At 36.1% G+C, this 21,051-nt stretch overlaps 4 protein-coding genes across 5 annotated transcripts; all 4 read right to left on the bottom strand.

Moving 5' to 3' along the window:
* Positions 1 to 480: 480 nt before the first annotated feature.
* Positions 481 to 1,349, bottom strand: LOC121049225 (G-type lectin S-receptor-like serine/threonine-protein kinase At1g11280; the record flags this gene model as incomplete). Its single annotated transcript, XM_040505895.1, has 3 exons — positions 481 to 783; positions 877 to 1,027; positions 1,108 to 1,349. Coding segments are annotated over 3 exons (696 nt in total), but the record flags the coding sequence as incomplete, so codon positions are not given.
* On the bottom strand, positions 1,019 to 4,186 carry LOC112188073 (G-type lectin S-receptor-like serine/threonine-protein kinase SD1-29). Of its 2 annotated transcripts, XM_040512659.1 has the most exons (3): positions 2,548 to 4,186; positions 2,209 to 2,393; positions 1,019 to 2,127 (listed from the first exon to the last, which is right to left on the bottom strand). In XM_040512659.1, the coding sequence occupies exon 1, from the start codon at positions 4,145 to 4,147 to the stop codon at positions 2,756 to 2,758; it is 1,392 nt and encodes a 463-aa protein (XP_040368593.1). In that variant the 5' UTR covers positions 4,148 to 4,186; the 3' UTR covers positions 1,019 to 2,127; positions 2,209 to 2,393; positions 2,548 to 2,755. The 2 variants fall into 2 exon arrangements, with proteins under 2 accessions (XP_040368593.1, XP_040368594.1); XM_040512660.1 differs by lacking the exon at positions 2,209 to 2,393.
* A 7,865-nt stretch (positions 4,187 to 12,051) lies between these two features.
* On the bottom strand, positions 12,052 to 12,615 carry LOC112164650. Its single transcript, XM_024300924.1, has one exon. The coding sequence runs from the start codon at positions 12,613 to 12,615 to the stop codon at positions 12,052 to 12,054; it is 564 nt and encodes a 187-aa protein (XP_024156692.1).
* Positions 12,616 to 19,228: 6,613 nt separating this feature from the next.
* Positions 19,229 to 19,609, bottom strand: LOC112164642 (transcription factor MYC2-like). Its single transcript, XM_024300910.1, has one exon. It carries the CDS (start codon positions 19,607 to 19,609, stop codon positions 19,229 to 19,231), a length of 381 nt encoding a protein of 126 aa, XP_024156678.1.
* Positions 19,610 to 21,051: the final 1,442 nt, after the last annotated feature.

Here is a 21,051-nt window from a genome sequence, read left to right as displayed (position 1 = left end):
TAACGGATTTTGGCCTAAATATGTCGTTTTAATCATCCGATTCGGGATTTAATATTTTTAGGCTAGTCTTACATTTTTTTTAGAATTCTTTTATTTTAGGTTTTTAGTTTCATTTTAATTTGGATTCTTTAGGATTTCTTGTTAGATTATGATTTAGGGTTTTGGATACCTATATAAGCACCATTATACTTTGTACTAGAGCAGTTTATCATATCAAATTAATAAAAATTAGAGATTTTTCTCTTTCTCTGGTGGATTCCAGAATTATGTCTGTTAGGGTTTATCGCTTGTAAATCTCATTACTTCCGACTGCGTCATTATGAAAAGACATTCGTATACTACCTACCACAAGAGAAACATTTTTTATTTTTTATTTTTTTTACACCAAATAGAAAAGCTTCAATATGTACGAGACTACGAGAGCCCTTCAAAATGACGAAAAGGAATTGCATTGTGATGTAACAATTTGCTGCCCCTTAATTATCGTCCTTCAATCATTGTAATGGTAGCTTCTTTTTTGGAGGAATTAGTATTCTCAGAATGTGGTTGATGATGAAAAGCTGAAATTTGGATAGTGAATAGAGGCAGCTTGGGTTGTGGACCATCTTTCTCACTACTTAACATCAAAGCTATATCTGCCATAGTTGGCCTATCCACAGCATTGTCTTGTACACACAGAAGCCCGATATGCATGCATTTTAGTACTTCCGTTGAGGAATATGAATCGCCCAAAATTGCATCTACCAACTCCAACCCTCTACCTTCATTCCACAAGTTCCATGCCTATAAGGATTGATAAAAAATAAGGTTTAAGCTATATGAAAGAAACTGCTCATGAGTTCACATTTTACAGTAGAATTTAAAGTATGAACTTACATAAGTTAGAAAGCCTAGCTGTTGGTCATATAAACAGAATCTGGTATTCTTCTTACTGCTAATAATCTCCAAGACCAAGACTCCGAAGCTGTAGACATCGGATTTTTCAGAAAATATCCCCCCCATGGCATACTCTGGAGACATATAGCCACTGCATGGCAAAACTAATTATTAATTAGTAGGTAACCAATTGACCATGTTGGGGATTAGTAAGGTAATGATTAATCTTACCGTGTTCCAACAACTTTCTGAGTATTTTCTAGATTTTGTGTTCCTTCAACTATTCGTGCTAATCCAAAATCTGAAATTTTTGGATTCATTTTTTCATCCAAGAGAATGTTGCTGACTTTCAGATCCCTATGTATCACCTTCACATACGAATCATAATGGAGATAGAGAAGCCCTCTAGCAACACCATGAATAATATTAAAGCGAGTCGCCCAGTCAAGTACTACTCTCTTCCTCGTATCTGAAAATAATTAATGCACCAAGTTAGAGTCTAATCATTAATGGTTGTTCATAAATCATGACTTCCATGCATGTTACAATGAAATGTCATAAGAATGCTACCCTTTCAAAACTGTTTGTAGCCTTCTTTAATTGCTAGGAAATGCAAAAACAGTTGTATGACAAGTAGTAGTGAATGCAACATAGGGATCTGAACTGAATAGACAGCAGAGATTATACTGTATAGACATATTCAATATCTGACAGTATGGATCTAGAAAGTAGTCAATTAATGATGGATTGTTTGTCTCTTGGTAATCTATTTCGTGTGAATCTATTCATCGCTTTATGTTAGTATGCAGTTGTGATTCCAAAACCCAAATTATGCTAATTATAAGGTTGAATTCTTCAGACTTTTCTATTCCTTTTCTTGTTAAATAAGAAAAAGACAGGTGAGATCTTTCTTTTCAAAGAAATTTTAATTGTTTCCCCAAGTTCGACATTTACAAACAGCAAAGATACTTTCATTGAAATAGGTGAAGATGACTTTTTGCACCGCAATATATTGAACATAAAACACTAATGAAACTAACCGAATAGAAAAGTATCCAAGCTTTTGTTTGGCATGAACTCGTAAATCAGTAACTTCTCATCCTCTTTAACACAGCAACCCATGATCCTAACAAGATTTTTATGTTGAAGATTGTAGATCAACAACATCTCGTTCTTGAACTCTTCAATGCCTTGTCCTGAGCTACTAGATAGTCTCTTTACTGCTACTTCTTTCCCGTCTTGTAGCATACCCTGTAAACCACGAGCTCTACAATTTATTAACTGAAGTCATGTTTGTTTCTTGTACTTGATGAAATGTATGAAAGAAAGCACCTTATAAACTGGTCCAAATCCTCCTTGCCCGAGTTTGTTTGCGACACTGAAATTGTTTGTAGCAATTAGTATGCTATCAAAATCATATATCTGTAGCTCTAAGGGATCATGCTTTCCTATATATTCTAGGAGACCATCTCTTGAACTCTTAATCATACCACTCGATTCAAAGTTCTGAGTCTGTCCTGTTTGCATATATAACATCAAACAGTGAGTTTGAGCGAAACAACAAGCAACATCCGGATACCAATCAATAAAACAAAAAAACAATAATAATCCTTTAATGAAGTTATACATGAAGAGATAATGTGCCAATGCATGAATTGGTTCATCTCTTACTCTTCTGGTTAGCTCGCCTCCTGTAAAAACCGAATACTATGGCTGCCAAGATACTCACAAAAACAATAGCTGTAAGGCTGCTAATTAACTTTATTGGCTTTCCTTCAACTGAGAAAAGACAAGAAAAAGTGAACTTATTATACAAACACAAGCATGAAAGAGAAAATTAAGAAAATATATTGTTGTAAGAGTTGTGCAAGCACTACTATTAGTTACCTAGTTCAGAGCGTGCTAGGCGAATATAAAGATCTACTCCGACAGACGCCGAAAACTGCTGTATATCAATAAGATCTTTGGACCACACCAAACACCCTATATTATTAACAAATGCATAAGCAAGGCAAGAACAGTTGTTTAGGCAGCGTAATTTGCAATCGTTGGACGTTTCTTCAGCATTGAGAGCAGTAATGAACTCATGAGAATCTGGTATTTTCAACCCCACCATCTTCCAAAACCCATCATCATCAACTTTTTTTCCTCTTGATGAGACTGACTTGTTTGTTTGTCTCTCACAAAACAATTTCGTCTGCCTCATACACCCTCCTGTCCAGTTTCCTTTGCTCCATTCCGCACTTGACTTCGGTACAAAACCTTTCAAACACTTACAGATTGGAGGTGCAGAAGCTTTGCAAACTCCAAAAGGTCCACAAGCTCCATAGATGTCACATGGATTCTTCGGAGTCTGCCAATGATCATACCACTTCCCATCATTCTTCGAAAATCTAATCCTCACTATTCCTTCTGGAGAGATGTATATATATGACACAGGTTTGTCATATAAACTATAAGAGAAATCCACTGTGCCCTGCTTTAAGTTATCATCCACACTAAAGCCATTTATATATCGACGATCCATTTCTGGTACACCAATGAAACTCGACTTATCCCATGGACCACTTCTCCAGTAGGGAATTGAATGTGAATCATTTGATCCATTATTGATCCAAATGAACACTTGTGATGGCGCCTGTGGGGGCAATCCAAGTAAGAATTTCCCTGGTGATGGATCATTCTCTGCTTTCCAAGAGCTCAAGAAGTGCCCCTTTCCAGACTTACTGTCTCGCAACACCATGTTCGGTAGGATTGTGTCACCAGGATAATCAAAGCTCTTCCATAACTCAGCTCCCAGATGATCATTGACAACAAAGTTTCCATTATCTAAGAGAACTGCAGCAACTGAACTAGTATTCGATGATGACACCAAAGAAGCAATATTAGTAGACCATATAGACTTTTGTTTCCCATCTACAAGCTTCAGATTCCCATTGCTAGTAACTGTCAAACTCGCTGAGGTGTCTGCAACTGCAAGAGGCTTTTCTCTGTTGGCCACCCATACAACTTTACGCGGAGATATATCTTTGTGCCATATCCCCACATACTTCTTAGCAGAGTTATTGGGACTGAAGAAGCCCAACTCAAAAATGTGGCCAGGGGAAACTAGAATTTGTCCCTGCGCTAACGGTTGCAAAAGAGTTATCTGATCAACTTCAGCACAATGATAATGTGATGGAAGCAAGCTGAATAAGAAGATGAAAAGGAAGAAGAACATGGAGCCATTTAATAAAGCACAAACGCTTCTGGTTCTAATGTCCATGGGCATCCCAATAGGATTTCAAACAGTAATCAACATTAAATGCTACTCTTATATATAGTGCTCAAGTCCAAGTTCAATTGTTCTCAAACTTCTGTCAATATCGTAGTAGGCGCACATTTTGAAGCTTGTGAATTTCCTTGCGTAAATTGGGGACAAAGGTGACTTGTCTAAACATTCAACGATCAAGAATTTTCACCGTCCCATCAACCATTGTAAGAACAATCAGCAGGTTGCTATAACCTTATCGGGCCCATGCAAACGTCACAGTATTCCTCTTCAATGAACCACTCGCGTGGTATATAGTTTGAAGTTGAATTAAAAGGTTCGACAGTGAGTAGTCCGTGCGATCCTCTTTTTTCGTTTTAGGCAAATTAGCCAACAAAAGCATTCTTCCCGAAACCGTGCAGCAAAGTCCAAAACACACCGGGGCAGCAAGGGAAATCAACGCATCGAACGAATTTGACTGTTTCCACAAATACTCGGGCACTATGAAGTAAAGACTCGGGCACTATGAAGTAGAGACTCCAAAGTCAAGTACTTCTAGATTTTTGCGAATCCGGTAAGAGCTTCATACAAAAAGCCTTGAATATTTTGAAGCAATTCCTCAAATATTTTGTCTTTATTTATTTGCATCTTCTTCACTCCCTCGGCATCTCACGACCCATGTGATACCCTCTCTTGGACGTTTTAACGGAGTCCTTATCCTCATTTTGAACAAAAGAAAGAAGATAGAGCAGAAATCAAGGTGCTATTGTAAAGGAGACTAGATAAAAATGATTGGTCTAGTGATATTTGCGCTTTAATTTGGAAATTAAAACGGACGAAACTGATTCAATTTTTGGTCTTTGCTTAGAGGTGCATAGGGCTCGTCAACGGGCCTGGCCCGGCCCATTCAAAACGGGCTTATGCTGGGTCGGGCCTTATTATATTTTTAAATAATGGCGGGTCGGGCCGGCCCGGGCTTTATTGTAAATCGAAGGATCCAAGCTCGTCTATATAAAGCGGGCCTTGCGGGCTTTTTTGGGACGGGCCTTTTGGGCTTTATTTATAATAAAATATTTAAAGACACAATTTTTTTTATAAATCTATATTTATATATCATACATTCCAAAGAGCAACCTCTATCAATTCAAAGAAAATGGGAAAACCAACCGTTGGATGTGATTATTACAATAAATTATGCGTGTGGTTAAAAATTTAGTCAATTTCACCATAGTTTCGAATCCGATCAGATTGGTCAACCGTAGTCATTTGTATGTTTTCTTGCTTGACCGATGACATAACGACCGCGAAACGTGTTTATTTTTTTACATCACGTTTGTAAATATTTCATCGATAGATGTGCGTGGACATAAGATAAAAATTTCAATTTTAATTACAAATACATTGGTCTATACCAATTTGCCTCCTAAAGTTGTATGACTTATACATTGCATTTAAATTGTTGAAGTTCATTCTAAAGCAAACATGAAGTGGAAAATGAATTTGGAGAAACCAACCGCTCGATGGAGAGATTGTAATGTTTTATGGTGGTTGTAAAAATTTCAGCCAATTTGGTTCTCGTTTCGAATTCGATCAACTAGGTCAAACTTAGTTACTCTTATAAACATATATTTATATATCATACACTCTAAAGAGCAACCTCTATCAATTCAAAGAAAATGGAAAAACCAACCGTTGGATATGATTATTACAATAAATTATGAGTGGTAAAAAATTTAGCCAATTTCACCATATTTTCGAATCCGATCGAATTGGTCAACCGTTATCACTTGTATGTTTTCTTAGTTGACCGATGGCACAACGACCGCGAAACGTGCTTATTTTTTCACATCACGTCTGTAAATATTCCATAGGTGGATGTGTGTGAACATAAGATAAAAACTTCAATTACAAAGACGTTGGCTTATACCAATTTGCCTCCTAAAGTTGTATAACTTACACATTGCATTGAAATTGTTGAGGTTCATTCTAAAACAGACATGAAGTGAAAAATGAATTTGGAGAAACCAACCGCTCGATGGAGAGATTGTAATGTTTTATGGTGGTTGTAAAAATTTCAGCCAATTTAGTTCTCGTTTCAAATTCGATCAACTATGTCAAACTTAGTTACTCTTATAAACCTATATTTATATATCATACACTCCAAAGGACAACCTCTATCAATTCAAATAAAATGAAAAAACCGACCGTTGGATGAGATTATTATAATAAATTATAAGTGTGGTAAAAAATTTAGCTAATTTCACCATATTTTCTAATCCGATCGAATCGGTCAACCGTTGTCATGACATGTAGAATATATATATATATATATATATATATATATATATATGCACATATTCTATATAGAAGTATGAGAACGTCCAATTTCACCATAAGCCAAATTACAAAATATTCACACTCACACACACATATAATGATGATGCGGCACACTGAAGATTTCCAAATATATGTGTTGGGCCTTCTAGATTCCCGTCAAAGCTGAACGGTCTTCACTTAAATTGCCATAACTTTTTCTAGAAAAGTCGGAATCGCAAACCGTAAAATTCTTTAGAAACTAGACACATGGGGCATTCTGTGCATATAGGGTACAGCTCCTAATTCTATCCTAGAAGTTCTCAGTAATTCAGCGAAGTTCGGTTCTAGACATGAACTTGTAAAAGATGTTGCAGATTCCCGTCCAAGCAGAACTGCCTTCACTTGAATTGCTATAACTCCTTCTAGAAAAGTCAGAATTGCAAACAGTAAAATTTCTCAGAAACTAGACACATGGGGCTTTCTGTGAATATAGGGTACAGCTCCTAATTCCATCCGAGTAGTTCCCAGTAATTCAGTGAAGTTAGGTGTTATGCACAACAGTTTCTGTATTGCAGTTCTCTTTTAAGCTGAACTGCCTTCACTTAAACTGCCATAACTCCTTCTAGAAAAGTCAGAATCATAAAACCATAAATTCTTCAGAAACTAGAAACATGGGGATTTCGGTGCATATAGGGTACAACTCTTAATTCCATCCGAGCAGTTCCCAGTAATTCAGCGAAGTTGGGTGTTCTGCACAACAGTTTCTGTGTTGCAGATTCTTGTTCAAGCTGAACTGCCTTCACTTAAATTGCCATAACTCCTTCTATAAAAGTCGGAATCACAAACCGTAAAATTGCTCAGAAACTAGACACACGGGGCATTCCGTGCATGTAGGGTACAGATCCTAATTTCATCTGAGCAGCTCCCAGTAATTCAGAGAAGTTAGGTGTTCTGCACAAGAGTTTCTGTGTTATTTATATAATATTTTTTGTTTGCGGGCTTTTATGGGCCGGGCCTAACGGGCTTTTACTGGCCGGGTTTCAAATCCCTAAACCAAGCCCGACCCTCTACCCATCGGGCCGGGCTTTTTGACTGGCCGGGCCGGGCTTTTAGCCCTCCAAGCCTGCGGGCCTCCATCGGCCCACTTGATCTGCGGGCTTTTTGATGAGGCCTATTAACTTACCGATCTGAACAGGATTAATTGCGTTTTTGATTGCCGAGGCAGTGCCTCTGTTTCACAAGGTTGCTCTGTTTTCATGACTCCTCATAACAACCAAAGATTTCACTTCATGTTAACATGGGTCCTATGACCCTACGAGGAATGATGAAAACATGGGTCCTATGACCCTATAAGGAATGATGAAAACTTATGAAAATATGACCTTACGAGGAATGACGAACTTAAGAAAATGAGGAGAAAGATCATAAAAAAAGTAAACATTACTTAAGGAATAATGATATCAATGCTACGCTGGAAAGCTAAACTTTTTTTTTCCTTTTTCCAAGTAATTGAAATTATGCAAGAACCAGACAGTTTTTATATTTATTTTTATTATACAATTGAATTATATAGTTATGAGTCGAACACAGAACCCACAATTTATAAAGGAAAATTTATAATAATAGACTAGTTGATCATGATACCATTGAGTTTTAAGATAAAAGTACGTAAAAGAAATTTTTTTTGGTAAATGATTTGTACTAATGAATTAAAAGGCACGCCTCACTCTAAAAGCGTGAGGAGGGTAAGAAAGTGAGTGTGTTTCGCTGCTGAGGCGTGGAGGTGTGAAAGGCGCTGAGCAAGGCAGAATAGGCGAACGCCCATATATATATATATATATATATTTTTTTTTTTTTTTTAGTTTTTATTTTTTTTTTAACACCAAAACGACGTCATTTTGGTGTTTTGAGAGAGAGAGAGAGAGAGAGAGAGAGAGAGAGAGAGAGTCAATTAGGTCATGTTCTGAAGACTTACCAAGCAGCAAATCATTTGGAAGCTGTCTCTTTCCCGATTCCTTCACTCTCAAAGCAGCCCATCCCAAATTCTCAATAGCTTACTCAAAAATTTGATAAAATCATGAAGAGCCTATAAGTTTTCTCAAGAATTTGGTTCTAAAGGAGGCTTTTTGCAGAATTAGAGCAAGAAATACATTTGATTTGAAGAGAGTCAGAGAGTTGTTGTTAAATTTGAAGAGAAGAGATTAAGGTATGATCATGCTTCGATCAACTTTCCTTGTTTTCTTTGTATAGTTTCGTGTTTCTTTGTTATGTGCAATTGGAATTTGGATTTGTAATGCGATGTTTGATTCACTACCCTGCAATATTATGAAACAGGGTTCCTTTTCATTCACTTTTTTTTCCTTCCTTTCACTCCTCGATCATATGAAATAGGGTTCCTAATCAAAAAACTTCGGTTACAAATTTAGGTTTCTTTCTTTAGCCGAATGATCACATGAACTTTCTCTCATTTAGACTTTTATAGAATTGGTTATGAGTGGGTTATATCTTTAGGAGTTCACCATCACATGACAAAATCTTTAGTGTGAAATTAGCAAATAACAACTAATTGCTGGTCTAGGGATTAGCTTGCGGAGTCTTAGTTGTGCTTTTAGTTGGCTTTGTTGGTTCTTGGCTTGATGAGTCTCTTACTGGTCCTGTTCGAGATTTGCCTTACAGTTAATCAATGAACATGCAAAATGTTTATGTCCAAAAATGAGAAGGATTGCCATGTACTTTTACCTGCTGTATTTCTTTTTGCAGATGTCTTGGTATAGAATATTGAAGTTTCAAGCAGAAATCATGAAGAAATAAAAATGGAGCTGAAGAGATCACATTTGGGAAAGAGTTCTTTCTGAAGGTTCAGAAATAGAGTGTCCTAATAATTTTGTCACCATAGAAATGATTGTTGGTTATTTTGTCAATTATATTCATGGCTGTCCATTTGTTTTAATTAACTTTTGTATATTTTGAACATGGTTTAAGGCATTGTGTTTTGTTTTTATGGCATTGTTTTTTTTTTTTTTTTTTTTGACATTTCATTCATGACATGTTGTTCTGTTTATAATTGGCATTGTGTATTTAGTTGTCTTGCTCCCACTTTAAATTTATATAAGTTTTGAAATTGTGTAGTGTAGGCACAATGAGTTCTATTACTAGTGGGACAACAAAAAAAGATCATGTTTGGCGATGGATTAAACCAATTCCTGGGGAGTTGAAGTACTTCTTGTGTGCATTTTGTGATCAAAGAAATACTGGTGGCATTTTCATGTTCAAGCAACATTTAGTTGGCACTCATAAATGAATCAAACCTTGTAACAAAGTCGTTCCACCAAATATGAAAGATAGGTGCACTATAGCACTTAAAACAAATGAAGAAGAGAAACGAGCAAGAATTGCTGTGTGTCGGGGGATAAGGGGATTGGAAAGTCTAGAAGAAGAAGATGCTTGGTGTTTGGTGATTTTGTTGAATCATATGGTTTTAGTATTTGCTGATTATGAATGGATGACAATTTATAATGTTATTTTGGTTACAATACATGTTCTATATATAAGACTAATAATTACATAAATATAGCTCATTTATACATAAGGCTTCCGCCTTACGCCTCAAGGTGAATGTCTTGCTGAGGCTCTCCCGAAAACATCTTGGCTCCGCATCAGCCTTTTAAAACATTTTTTGTACTGATACTGTATTACTGTAAGAACTCTTTGGATGACTTCTCCAATCAACTGTTTGCCTTGCATATGTAATAGCTATTATAGCTAGTTATATTGTAGAAATTATGCAGTATATATTTTAAATAACAAAATCAATGGCTACAAAAACCTATTAACTATGTATATTACATACCCTAAACCAAGACAACAAGTAGAACAACTTGTGACAAAAATAGAAAATATGACAACAATAACTCAAACCAGCTATTTTGATGCAAACCTAGGGTTAACCAAAACAAAACCCTCTCTGCTAGGGTTTGAGAGAGCGCCGGCTATGGCTAATCGCCTCTGTACTTGCCTCCATCTCTGATGGAGAAAAATTCCGGCCCTTCCCTTGGTGTCGCAGCTATCGAGTACTTTCAGTCCACCCTCCCAGTTTTCTCCTTTAAGTCGAGATCGAGGGCTTTCTCTCCTTCTCAATATGGTTCGCATCAGGGTTTGAGGCTGAGCTTCGTTCGGCTGCCAACTGATCTAGTGGTTGCTGGTGGTTGGAAGATTTGGGATCCAGGGCATTTCATGGTTTCGACTGAGCCGGGATTGGATCGGGTTCAGCTGAAGTCCGCCCTCCACGAATGGCAACGTGGGTGCATTCAAAGAAACCATGCTATGGAGAAGAAGTAAGGTTGTTGGAGTTGTGGGGAAGCTGCAGGTCTGTCAGAGTCTTACTTCTTCGAGGGCTATGTGGCTTCCCTAGGTGTTTGCTGTCGCCGCATCTCTCCATCTGGGTAGTTTGTTGGTACAGGAGTCAGGGAAGTTTCACTGGTTCCACTTTGCCAGACTACCGGAGGCCTGGAGGGGGGTTGGTGCGGCGGCGGCAAGATCACAAGCTCCGTGAAGTTGGCTATAAGAGCAAAATCCAATTGCATTTGGGCTTTGCGATGCTTTCCAGATTTGGGCTTGGGCCCAATTGGGCTGACTAGGGTCGTAACATGTGGGCTCTCTTTGTTATGGATCCAGATTTGGGATCCTGGTGAATTTTCTATAAAAATTTGGGATCAAGGATAATTTACGTGTCGGTACCTAATTTTTTATTGGGATCAATGCCCACGAGGAACTGTAGGGATTATTGGTCTGAGGTTGTCAGTGAGTCTACTGATGGATTCTGAGGAAAAAATTTATTGTTAGTTTCTTATTAGTTTACTCTCCCCTGAGATTCACTCAATAGGTGGAGTGATATTGCGTTTAGCGGTGTCTCTTTCTGACTGCCACATAAGGGCGGTCACTGTGTAATATTGCTTTTTTCATATTGAATAAAAATGGCTGACCTCCTTCTACTCAAAAAAAAAAAAAAAGTATATTACGTACCCTCTTTTTTTTCCCCTTTTTTTCCCCTTCTTCTTCTAGCTACCTTGTCTCTTTGATATGATTATATGTAGGTATTAATGTATCTACAAGTACAACACAACATAGCTAGGTCATACACCAAGAAAATATATCATTATATAACATCAAATTCAAACACTGTATAGTTCATTAATTTCTCTGATCTCATTAATTTGGACTACAAAAACTCATAACAAGTAGCTATTTAGCATTTACGTAAAAAATTAAAAGAACAACACAAGATTGATCTTTACTAATTGAGAAAAGCCACCCAACAAGAGTAAGTTGTTAGGAACCCTGGGATCCAAGTCTAGAAATGACATTGTAAAGGAAAGAAAATAAGAGAAAGGTAAAGGAAATAAACAAGAGGACTAAACTTCAATATTCTTTAATAATCCTTGTAGAAATGCATCCCTACTATTTAAGCAACTGGGTGTAGAAATTACCTAGAACCCTCTATATGCACCATGGCCCAACATGATAAAATGTAACACGGCCCAACAAAGCCCATGAGACAAAAATAGCCTATGGCAAGAATAAGAATCCTAACAAGAGGCTTCAAGACACTTTCACTGAAAGCACCCTTGGCATCTCGAATATTCATAGCTCATCAACTTCCTTCTTCCTTTTCCATAGCTCGTATGTTTCGCATCTCTAGACATTTCATGTAAATACTCCTTAACAATTTTCTTCATCAACTTGCTCTTTGGCCTGTTTCTTGTATCGCTTGAAGATGGTGGAACCTTCTTGCAAACCCTAACTTGCTGGCTCAGTTTCCTGTCATCTTCTTTCTTCTCAGCCTCTTTCACTCTTTTTGATTTCTCCTGGTACAACTCCGACCACTTAAATTTGAGATTCCACTCCTTCATTATCTCCGAAACTGAATCGGTTGATTCGATCTTCTCATAGAAACTCTTCCACAACTTATTAGTCACTAGACTCAGATCTCTGTCTTTTGTGGACTTCTCTATCTGGATCAAATGCGTCTTGAAACTATGAGGTAAGATCTGCTCGAGAAGATCCAAGTCCATGTCGCTCACATCGCCGAGAAACATCCGATTATCTATGGCCATACTGACGTCGACAAAAGATAGAGCCTTTCCCTTCTGATCATTGATGTTAGCTTGATCCATTACTCAGTTGCTATTATATTTCCGAATGAGATTGGATTTGCAGTGAGTAAGATTTTCCATTTGGGTAAGTGGTGGATAATTTATAGGCAAGTTTTTCCATGTTTTCATTTTCCTTGTGGGATTTGGAAATGAATTCCTGGATAGCTGGGACTTATGCATCACAACGTCTAGTTGAAGATCTTTTTTTTTTTTTTTTAACAAATTACATATAAGTTATTGACAAAAGATGACTCAACAAATACATCCTTTAAAGATTGAATTAAACATATAAGAATTAAATCTTACAAATAAGGACAATATACTCTCCACTTGCCACATGTCATGAGTTAATTTACTATTTTACCCTTAACTGCTTCTTTTGACTTTTAATCCTTTTATAAGGACTAAATCTTATAAATAAGGATAATCTGCTCTCCACTTGCCACATGTCATGAGTTAATTTAATTTTTTTACCCTTAACTACTTATTAGAAGTCAAAAGCCCTTTATGTTACTTCTCAAAAACAAAAAATCTCTTCCTTTTACACATTGCTAAGAGAGAGAATCTCAGAGCTCTGCGTCAAACTTCTTTTTCTTCTTTATTGCTAAACATGTCCTTGGTTCAATAGTACCTTCATCTGCAGTAGCAGGAGCAGTAACAGTAGCAGTAGTAGTAGCATGAGTAGGAGCAAGAATAAGAGTAGGAGCAGTAACAGTAGCAGTAGCAGTATCAGGAGCAGTAGTAGTAGCAGGAGTAGGAGTAGTAGCAGAAGCAGGAGAAATAGTAGTAGTAGGAGCACGAGCAATTAGATCAATTCAATTTGAATAGTAGTAGATCATATCATTGACAGTAGCTGATCATATCATTAGACCAAATAGTAGATCATATCACTGAACAGTAGCAGAGCATATCATTGACATAAACTATAAACTATATAGTAGCATATCAATTCAATTTGAATAGTAGCATATCAATAATAGCTTTTATCATAGTTAGAAAGATTGAAACTTTTGGAATGGGAACATGTAGAAGAAGTCTATAATGTGATTGAACAAAAAACAGGTGATGAAGGATAACAATGATAAATTGAACTCTGATTTAATTAGCTACATCCTTTTTGTATTGACACTGTTAGACAAGTAATTATTATGTGAGCAATCAACTAGGCTGATGTTGTGACTAAAAGTTCCAACCAATCTGAGCAATAGCAGTATTAAGGTAGAGAATGAAGCCTCTCGATGCTTGAATGCATTATAACATATAAATTATTGTTGGCTCTTTTACTTTCCAAACAACTTTAAGCAAGTGATTGCAACTGAGATCGACATGGATAACATACACACATATCCAACTATTTAAGATTAGCCAGCTGAATTTAATCAAATGCAATAACACTCTTCTGAGTACAAATTAAGTATATAGACATAAACCAAGGCAATCCTATGAAAGATTTGTAGAAACTAAGAACATTCACAAACTTTCCCGACATGGGATTCACAAGGCCCCAAGTAGTCAAGGAAGATCAATAAAAACTTATGAAGGACTCTTCCCAAGCTTTATTAAGAGTTCCTAACCAGTCTTTAAGATTCATACTTATAATACTACTTTAAAATTCCACAACAACCCATGTTAGATATGTCACAGTTCCTAACTTCTCAATTGATCACCAGCAAATCTCTCATTCGTAAACTAACAACATCAACTACTACCAAGTTAAGGTTAAAATAATTAGCATTCCTCAATAGGCTGCACTCAAGCTGAAACAATCTACAATTAAGCAATTGACCAAGTGGCACTCATAATATCCAACCTATAGCTAATGGTAGAAATTAAGCTAAAACCAAAGGAGTTAGTTCTTACAAATTCACCTGTTTTGCTTTTACCAAAATATTCATTCCAAGCTAGCATTAGCACAAACAAAAGGGTTTCTGTAGTAGGCTCAAAGATGTATATTTTTTCTTCACAAAAATGTTCTACATTGGAGACCATGTAAAACCATATATTCATCGCACAATCATATGCAAAACAACTTGACAACAATCACAACAAGACCAAAACTTACCTTCAGCAATCACAGGCATGGATTCCATCTTATGCAGCTGCAAAACTCGATCACTAAATATGGCCTTCTGTTGCTTACCAACTTGCTTCTCAATGGACAGGACTAATGCAATAATCATGGTGGCAACAGGGACCAATTCATCCATATATATATGAGACTTAAACCTCAAGAAGCTTCCCATTAAAGCAGTCTATATCGGATTAGGTTTCCTAGTTAGATCCTTCATGTAACACTTCATTGTAGTCTTTCTTGCAGACCAAGAAGAGGATTATTAATCTTAATGAATTGATACACTCTTTCATTAAGTTACAATATTGATTTATAGTTTGTGTCCATGTTGAACTAGTTTTGACATTAAGCTAATTGTCAAATCACTTTATGTTAATGTGTGACAAGTCCATAATGATTCTAACATTCTCCCCCTTGGACTGACATGCATTAAGCGTGATAATTTGCACCAGAAAATGTTAGAAACTACTCAACTTACTGTAGTGCACGCCAGACAACAAAATCAAACCAGAGATCCATTCCAACATGGTCAGATCACAGTCACTTATGCAGAGCAAGAAACAGTATACATTTTAACAAAAATCAAGAGTTTCAATACTACAAACACAAGCTCCTGCGATCCACATATGTCAAACCAGAAGTGATACGATATATGCTAATGTGTATCAACAAGAAGGCACATACCAGGTCCTACTTTATGTCTCTTAAACCAGAAACTCAAGCAGTTTACTAAACACTGATGGCCTTACTGCTTATTACTTGAACTGAACCATCATGCTTAAACATGATTCAAGGCCATCTGATTGCAAGTATGATATTCAAAACAAGATGATAATTTCCAACACAAAAACAATAAAGCTGCAGCAAAATCATAACTAGAAATACCTCAAAATTTATTGATAATAAAATCTGTCATTACCAACAAGTTATGATAAATAAGTTGGAAAATCACAACTCAAAAGATACAAGAACTCAGGAACCTTAAAACTTTAAATTAATTGCTCCAACTGGACTAACTCTCTACTGAACCTAAACATCTAGATTAGCTAAAACTCCAATGCTTGCTGTATGCTTCTGGAATGCAGCCACTGACAATGCCTTGGTGAAAGGATTTGCTAGCTGTGAATTTGTGTTAATACTCAAAATAGCTATCTCACCATGCTTTACTCTTTCTCTAACACTGTAATACTTCAAATCAATGTGTTTAGAATTATTTGATCTTTTACTTTCGTGTTTAAAATTGCCAATCAGGCTTGCATCATTTGGCTTTTGGGCCTAGACTTGTGTCCTTATTTATACAAATCTTTTTGAAAGTGAGTTTTTTGTGTTTACATTTTGGTCATGTGCAACTATGTAATTTTCTATTTTTTTTTTCCTTTTCTCCTTTCCTTTTTCTTTCTCAGACAAATTTGATTTTTTTGGTCACGTTTTCAGACAAATTGAGGTATGCTAAACTACCAAAAAAAGAAATTAAAAAAAAAACCGGTAAATAGAATGTGTATGTGAATAATTTTCAAAAATAAAAAAATAAAACTTCATTGACCCAAAAACAATGAGGGGGAATTGGGACCACAAAACGACAAGAGTAAAATACATGAAAAGTTATTAGGTGCTTTAGAAAGCTCAAGTGGAAATGCAAAATCATCGACTAAGATATTGTTTTTCCTTAACATGCATGTTGTGAAAAGAAAAGATGAGCACTGATAAGAAAACTGGTATAGGGGTTGATTATTTTTATTCCTATATATTAGTACTGTACTGATAAAAAAGCTGTGTGTATACAGGATTTTTTGTGACATTTTCTTCTAGTGTCACTCAACCAATGGCGCATCTATGTATAAGGCTGGGCTGCTGGCCTTCTCAATTTAATGGTAAGAAATAAAATGTAAGTATAGGCCTAGTATAATTAATATATACTAACTCAAGAGGAAAAAAAAAATTTGGTTAACCTACTTGTGCATACCAAAATGAAACCTTTGGTCATTAAAACTAAAAAATTAACCCTGATGTCTTTCAGCTTCAGCTTACCTTGAATAGTGTTCAACTTACTACAGAACAAAATAAAGCTTTCTGACGTCCATTCCAATTTTTCTTTCTATTCCTTAAACAATCCTCTATATTTCTTGTCATTTCCTTTAACAATTTTTCATTCTTGCTGAAGTACCAAAAAAAAAAAATATTACGTATATATACGTACATTTAGCTTGGTGTAAATCCTGGATTTGCTCTTGCACTCAGCAAGATAGTTTAATAATTGGGGCACAAGGTTTTGCTCATCTCCTTGTCTACCTCTTTTTATTATTAATTTTTTTTTCAGGAAATAATTTACCATAATGAAGTAATGAAAGTGATGTATGCCGAGAAAACAAAAGAAAAGATTAAAAACTTAAAATTGGACTCCAGCAAGATTTTACCAGGGACTATGCCTAGCATCACCAGTAGTCTGCAGCTTCTACGCATGAAAAACAAAATGGTCATTTTCATAATTACCATACGACACTTTGACCAACAACTTTTTTTACTTGGAAATGCCATTTTTGACTTTTTCCCTTTTGTACAAGTTTATTAGGGATAAAAAAGGGAAAAAAAAAAACAAACAAACTTAGAAGCTTGGTGAAGATTAAATTACCCAAACCTCCTCCCAATACAAATGCTTATCGGCATGAGTAGCTTTTTTTTTTTTGGGACGAGTGACTAGCCCGTGCATGATTGAAAAAAAAAATCATTATGTTCAAATTAATGAAGTTAATAAAGAGTGTCCGGATGAACATTGTTTATTTTCGAAATCACTATTGTAAAGTCCAATCAAATGAATCATTTGGTTTATAGTGAACATTAATTTCCTCATAAAAATGTTAATCAATCATTTATTTGATACAATTGGATAAATAAATGATGTATGACTTGATTGATATTGAGCAACAATAGTCTATAAGACTATAAGGTCAATTCACGAAACGTAGTCAAACAATGCAGCACAACACATACGAATAATTCATTCAAATGAGTGTGTTGAGATTAATTTCGGCAAAAGTAGGCAGAGTCCCATGAAACTTTCATTTACATGTTTGTAAAAAAAAAAAAAAACCTGTTTTCAAATTCTTTCCACCAATTTTCAAGCGTCAAGTTTATTAGAAAGAACGCAAGCAAAATAATTCAGCTGCTGACACTAGATATAAAAAGACAAATTAGCTATAAAGTCTATATAAACATAATAGTAAAGGGTAGGAATCGCCGAAAAAGGAAAATGGAACGAGAAGTGCATGGTTTCAAAAATGGCATACGACCAGAGCCAACGTCTGGCTGTAATCTGCATTGTACTTTTGATTCGTATCAGAGCTCCAAAGTGATCATAATTATTGTAGTTGACCTAAAAGTCTCACTACCTAATCACTCTGTACCCGCTGCTACTCTCACCATCTCAAATTATTTCTTGCTCGCTTCAAAGGTCAAGTCTTTCCAGCTTTCTCTCATCCGTTTCTCTCCTTTGTTCTCTCTTCTCTGAGAAAGCCACACACAAACACAGGTAAGAATCTTCTTCTTGAAAAATCGATGTAATCTGTATATTGTTATTAGCATTACTCTGATTTATAGTGAAGCAGAGCGTGAAAATGCTACTTATAGTTATCAGATTTCTTAGGTACCGTTTAAGGAGCTATTTTACCTGTTAGTTTCTTTTGCAAAAGGTTGGACAATGTTAAATGTAGAGCCAAATATTTGTGGGAACTTTTTCTTTTAATATTCTCATGAACTTAATGTGGGGAGGTTGAGGGCTTTATTCAGGGTAAAATATTGCAACACTTGGTGGTTGTGCTATCGCTCTGCCTTCAATGACAGAAGAGAAAAAGGGACACCAATACTCTGTTTTGAAACAGAGAGAAGGCTTCAGATAGCACTAGAAATGGAGTAAAGATAAATTTGTTAATCACTTGCTTTCATTCCACTAGGAATTCTTATGTTCTCAAGTTACCCTTCACAACGAACTCACTTTGTATCAATTATTGTTTTCAATCAAGTTTTACAAAAAATAAAATCCTACTAGCAGGTTCTGAAAAAAAAAGCTCAAGTCCACTTATTTGTTTCCTTGTACAGAAGCGAGATGTTTGTACTATTAATGAAACCAGTATGTTTTGAGCAGAATGAATAAAGAAGTTAGAGGTTGTTCTTCTAAGGCCACAAATGAGCAGGAGAGATATACAGAGCTATACTGTATTCAGGAACTGAATTGGCAATATCTCCACATTATAACTTTCATTTAATTTGGGGAAAATTTCGCAAACAATACACCAAGTAAAGGTCACTAATAATTCTTATACACAAAGTTTCAAACCAAACATTTCGGTACACGAAATCTACAACTCGACCCACTATCAGCACACGACGTCAATTTTTGACACCAAAATGTCCATTATGCCCTCAATTCTTTTTTTTTTTAATAAATTTTTTTTTTCTGTTATTTTTTTTCCTTCTTTTTTATCTCTTTCTTCTTCCTTCTTCCGGGCTCACTCTCTCGCTTCCAACGCCGCCTTCCTCACCTCCACACTCACTCCCTCGCTTCCAATGTCACCCTTGCGAGGTGAGCTTCTCCCGCCGCTGCCGCTCCGCCTCCACGTGGTTGAGCGGAGTGCCTCTGCCCAGCCCGGGTTTCCGACCCCTTTTCTTCGGCGATGTTTTAATCTGGCAGTCGGAATCTGCGAAGTCTGGGTTTGGGTTCGGAGCTCCTTGCTTCTTCTTGCTAGAACCAAAAACATGTTTCTTGTCGTCATTGTATGAGCTGTGATCCTCTTCCTGCACGCCGGCAATGATGTCGATGTCAAAAATGGAGAAGTTCCGGTTGATGAACTCGAGCGGTCTTGTTTCTGAGTCGGGCTGATCCGACCAGAACAACGACTTGGCTTGCTGGATCAACCCCCAGTTCTCTCTGATCAAACCGGAGGAACCCATTTCAAGAACACCGTCGGAAGTTGGGATGCAGATCAAGGTCTCGATCCCGTGGATTTGGGCCTCTTTGGCTCTCTCGCAGTTGTTGAACTGAAGCTCGTGGGCCCCCACTCAGCCAGATTGAGGTCCTGGAGCCGAAGGCCTTGCCGGGAACAAAGCCGTCCCCGACGGCGAAAGATCGAGTGAGGGAGTGAGCCCGGAAGAAGGAAGCAGAAAGAGATAAAAACGAAGGAAAAAATAATAATAACAGGAAATTTTTTTTTTTTAAAAAGAACTGAGGGCATAATGGACATTTTGATGTCAAAAATTGACGTCGTGTACTAATAGTGGGTCGAGTTTCAGATTTCGTGTACCGAAATGTTTGGTTTGAAACTTTGTGTATAAGAATTATTAGTGGTCTTTACTTGGTGTACTGTTTGTGAAATTTTCCCTTTAATTTGAGAGTAATGATTTATAATTTGGGTAATTATCACAAATGGTACATGAACTTATCATATATCTTATTGATGGTACCTGAACTTCAATTTTGATCACAACCAGTACCTGAACTTTTCGATTTTATTTCAAATGGTACCTATCACTAACTTCCGTTAAAAACTGACATGTGCCAAACATGTGACTCATTTTTCAAGGATAAATTTGTAAAATTACCTTCTTGTTTTTTGTAATATCACTTATTTTCACTTATATTGTGGCTATAAAAAATGAGACTATCAAAAGGAAAAATTTCAACTTCAATTAAAAATATGAATGACAGGAAAAAAAAAAGAATTATGAAAGTTTTGATAAGTTTTTGGTTTTAAATGTTTTATAGTTTGTCCAAAAAATTTTTTTTTATAGTTTTATTTGCAATGTTTTGTCTGTATCTATAAAACAAATTAATTTTTGTTGAGATCTTGCTTTTAAATTTTATTTTCATAAGAGGTAAAGATACATTTTTAATTCTATTTTTAATTGAACTTCTATTTTTTATTAACATATTAATTGATCAAAATATCTAGTAAACAAAATTATTTAAATGGGTATTTTCGTCAAACTACTCTTGAATATAGGTCATGTGTTTTGCACATGTTAGTTTTTAACCGAACATTAATAGAAGTTAGTGATAGGTACCATTTGAAATGAAATCGAAAAATTCAGGTACTGGTTGTGATCAAAATTGAAGTTTAGGTACCATTGATAAGATTAAGGATAAGTTCATCAGGTACCATTTGTGATAATAACCCTTATAATTTTGTGTAATGTTTGTCAAACCCCGAATTTCAGACATAAATAATAATACAATTACATCAAATACAAAGCACCGGGCGTGATGGTTCGGACACTAATATTAAATAGCTGTGAAATTTTTTCCTTTAAACAAGGCCACCAACGACGTTCGGAACCCACAATGTGAATACAGACTCGTTCTTTAGAGTCATATATTACATTAAGTAAAGTTTACA

The sequence above is a fragment of the Rosa chinensis genome, chromosome 1, assembly GCF_002994745.2.
Source record: "Rosa chinensis cultivar Old Blush chromosome 1, RchiOBHm-V2, whole genome shotgun sequence".
NCBI lineage: Eukaryota > Viridiplantae > Streptophyta > Magnoliopsida > Rosales > Rosaceae > Rosa > Rosa chinensis.
This window is presented reverse-complemented; position numbering and strand designations above follow the sequence as displayed.

What these genes read in the sequence shown, in the direction of transcription:
- LOC112164642 (XM_024300910.1), bottom strand. Translation starts at nt 19,609, where the DNA reads ATGGGTTCCTCCGGTTTGATCAGAGAGAACTGGGGGTTGATCCAGCAA.
- LOC112188073 (XM_040512659.1), bottom strand. Translation starts at nt 4,147, where the DNA reads ATGCCCATGGACATTAGAACCAGAAGCGTTTGTGCTTTATTAAATGGC.
- LOC112164650 (XM_024300924.1), bottom strand. Translation starts at nt 12,615, where the DNA reads ATGGATCAAGCTAACATCAATGATCAGAAGGGAAAGGCTCTATCTTTT.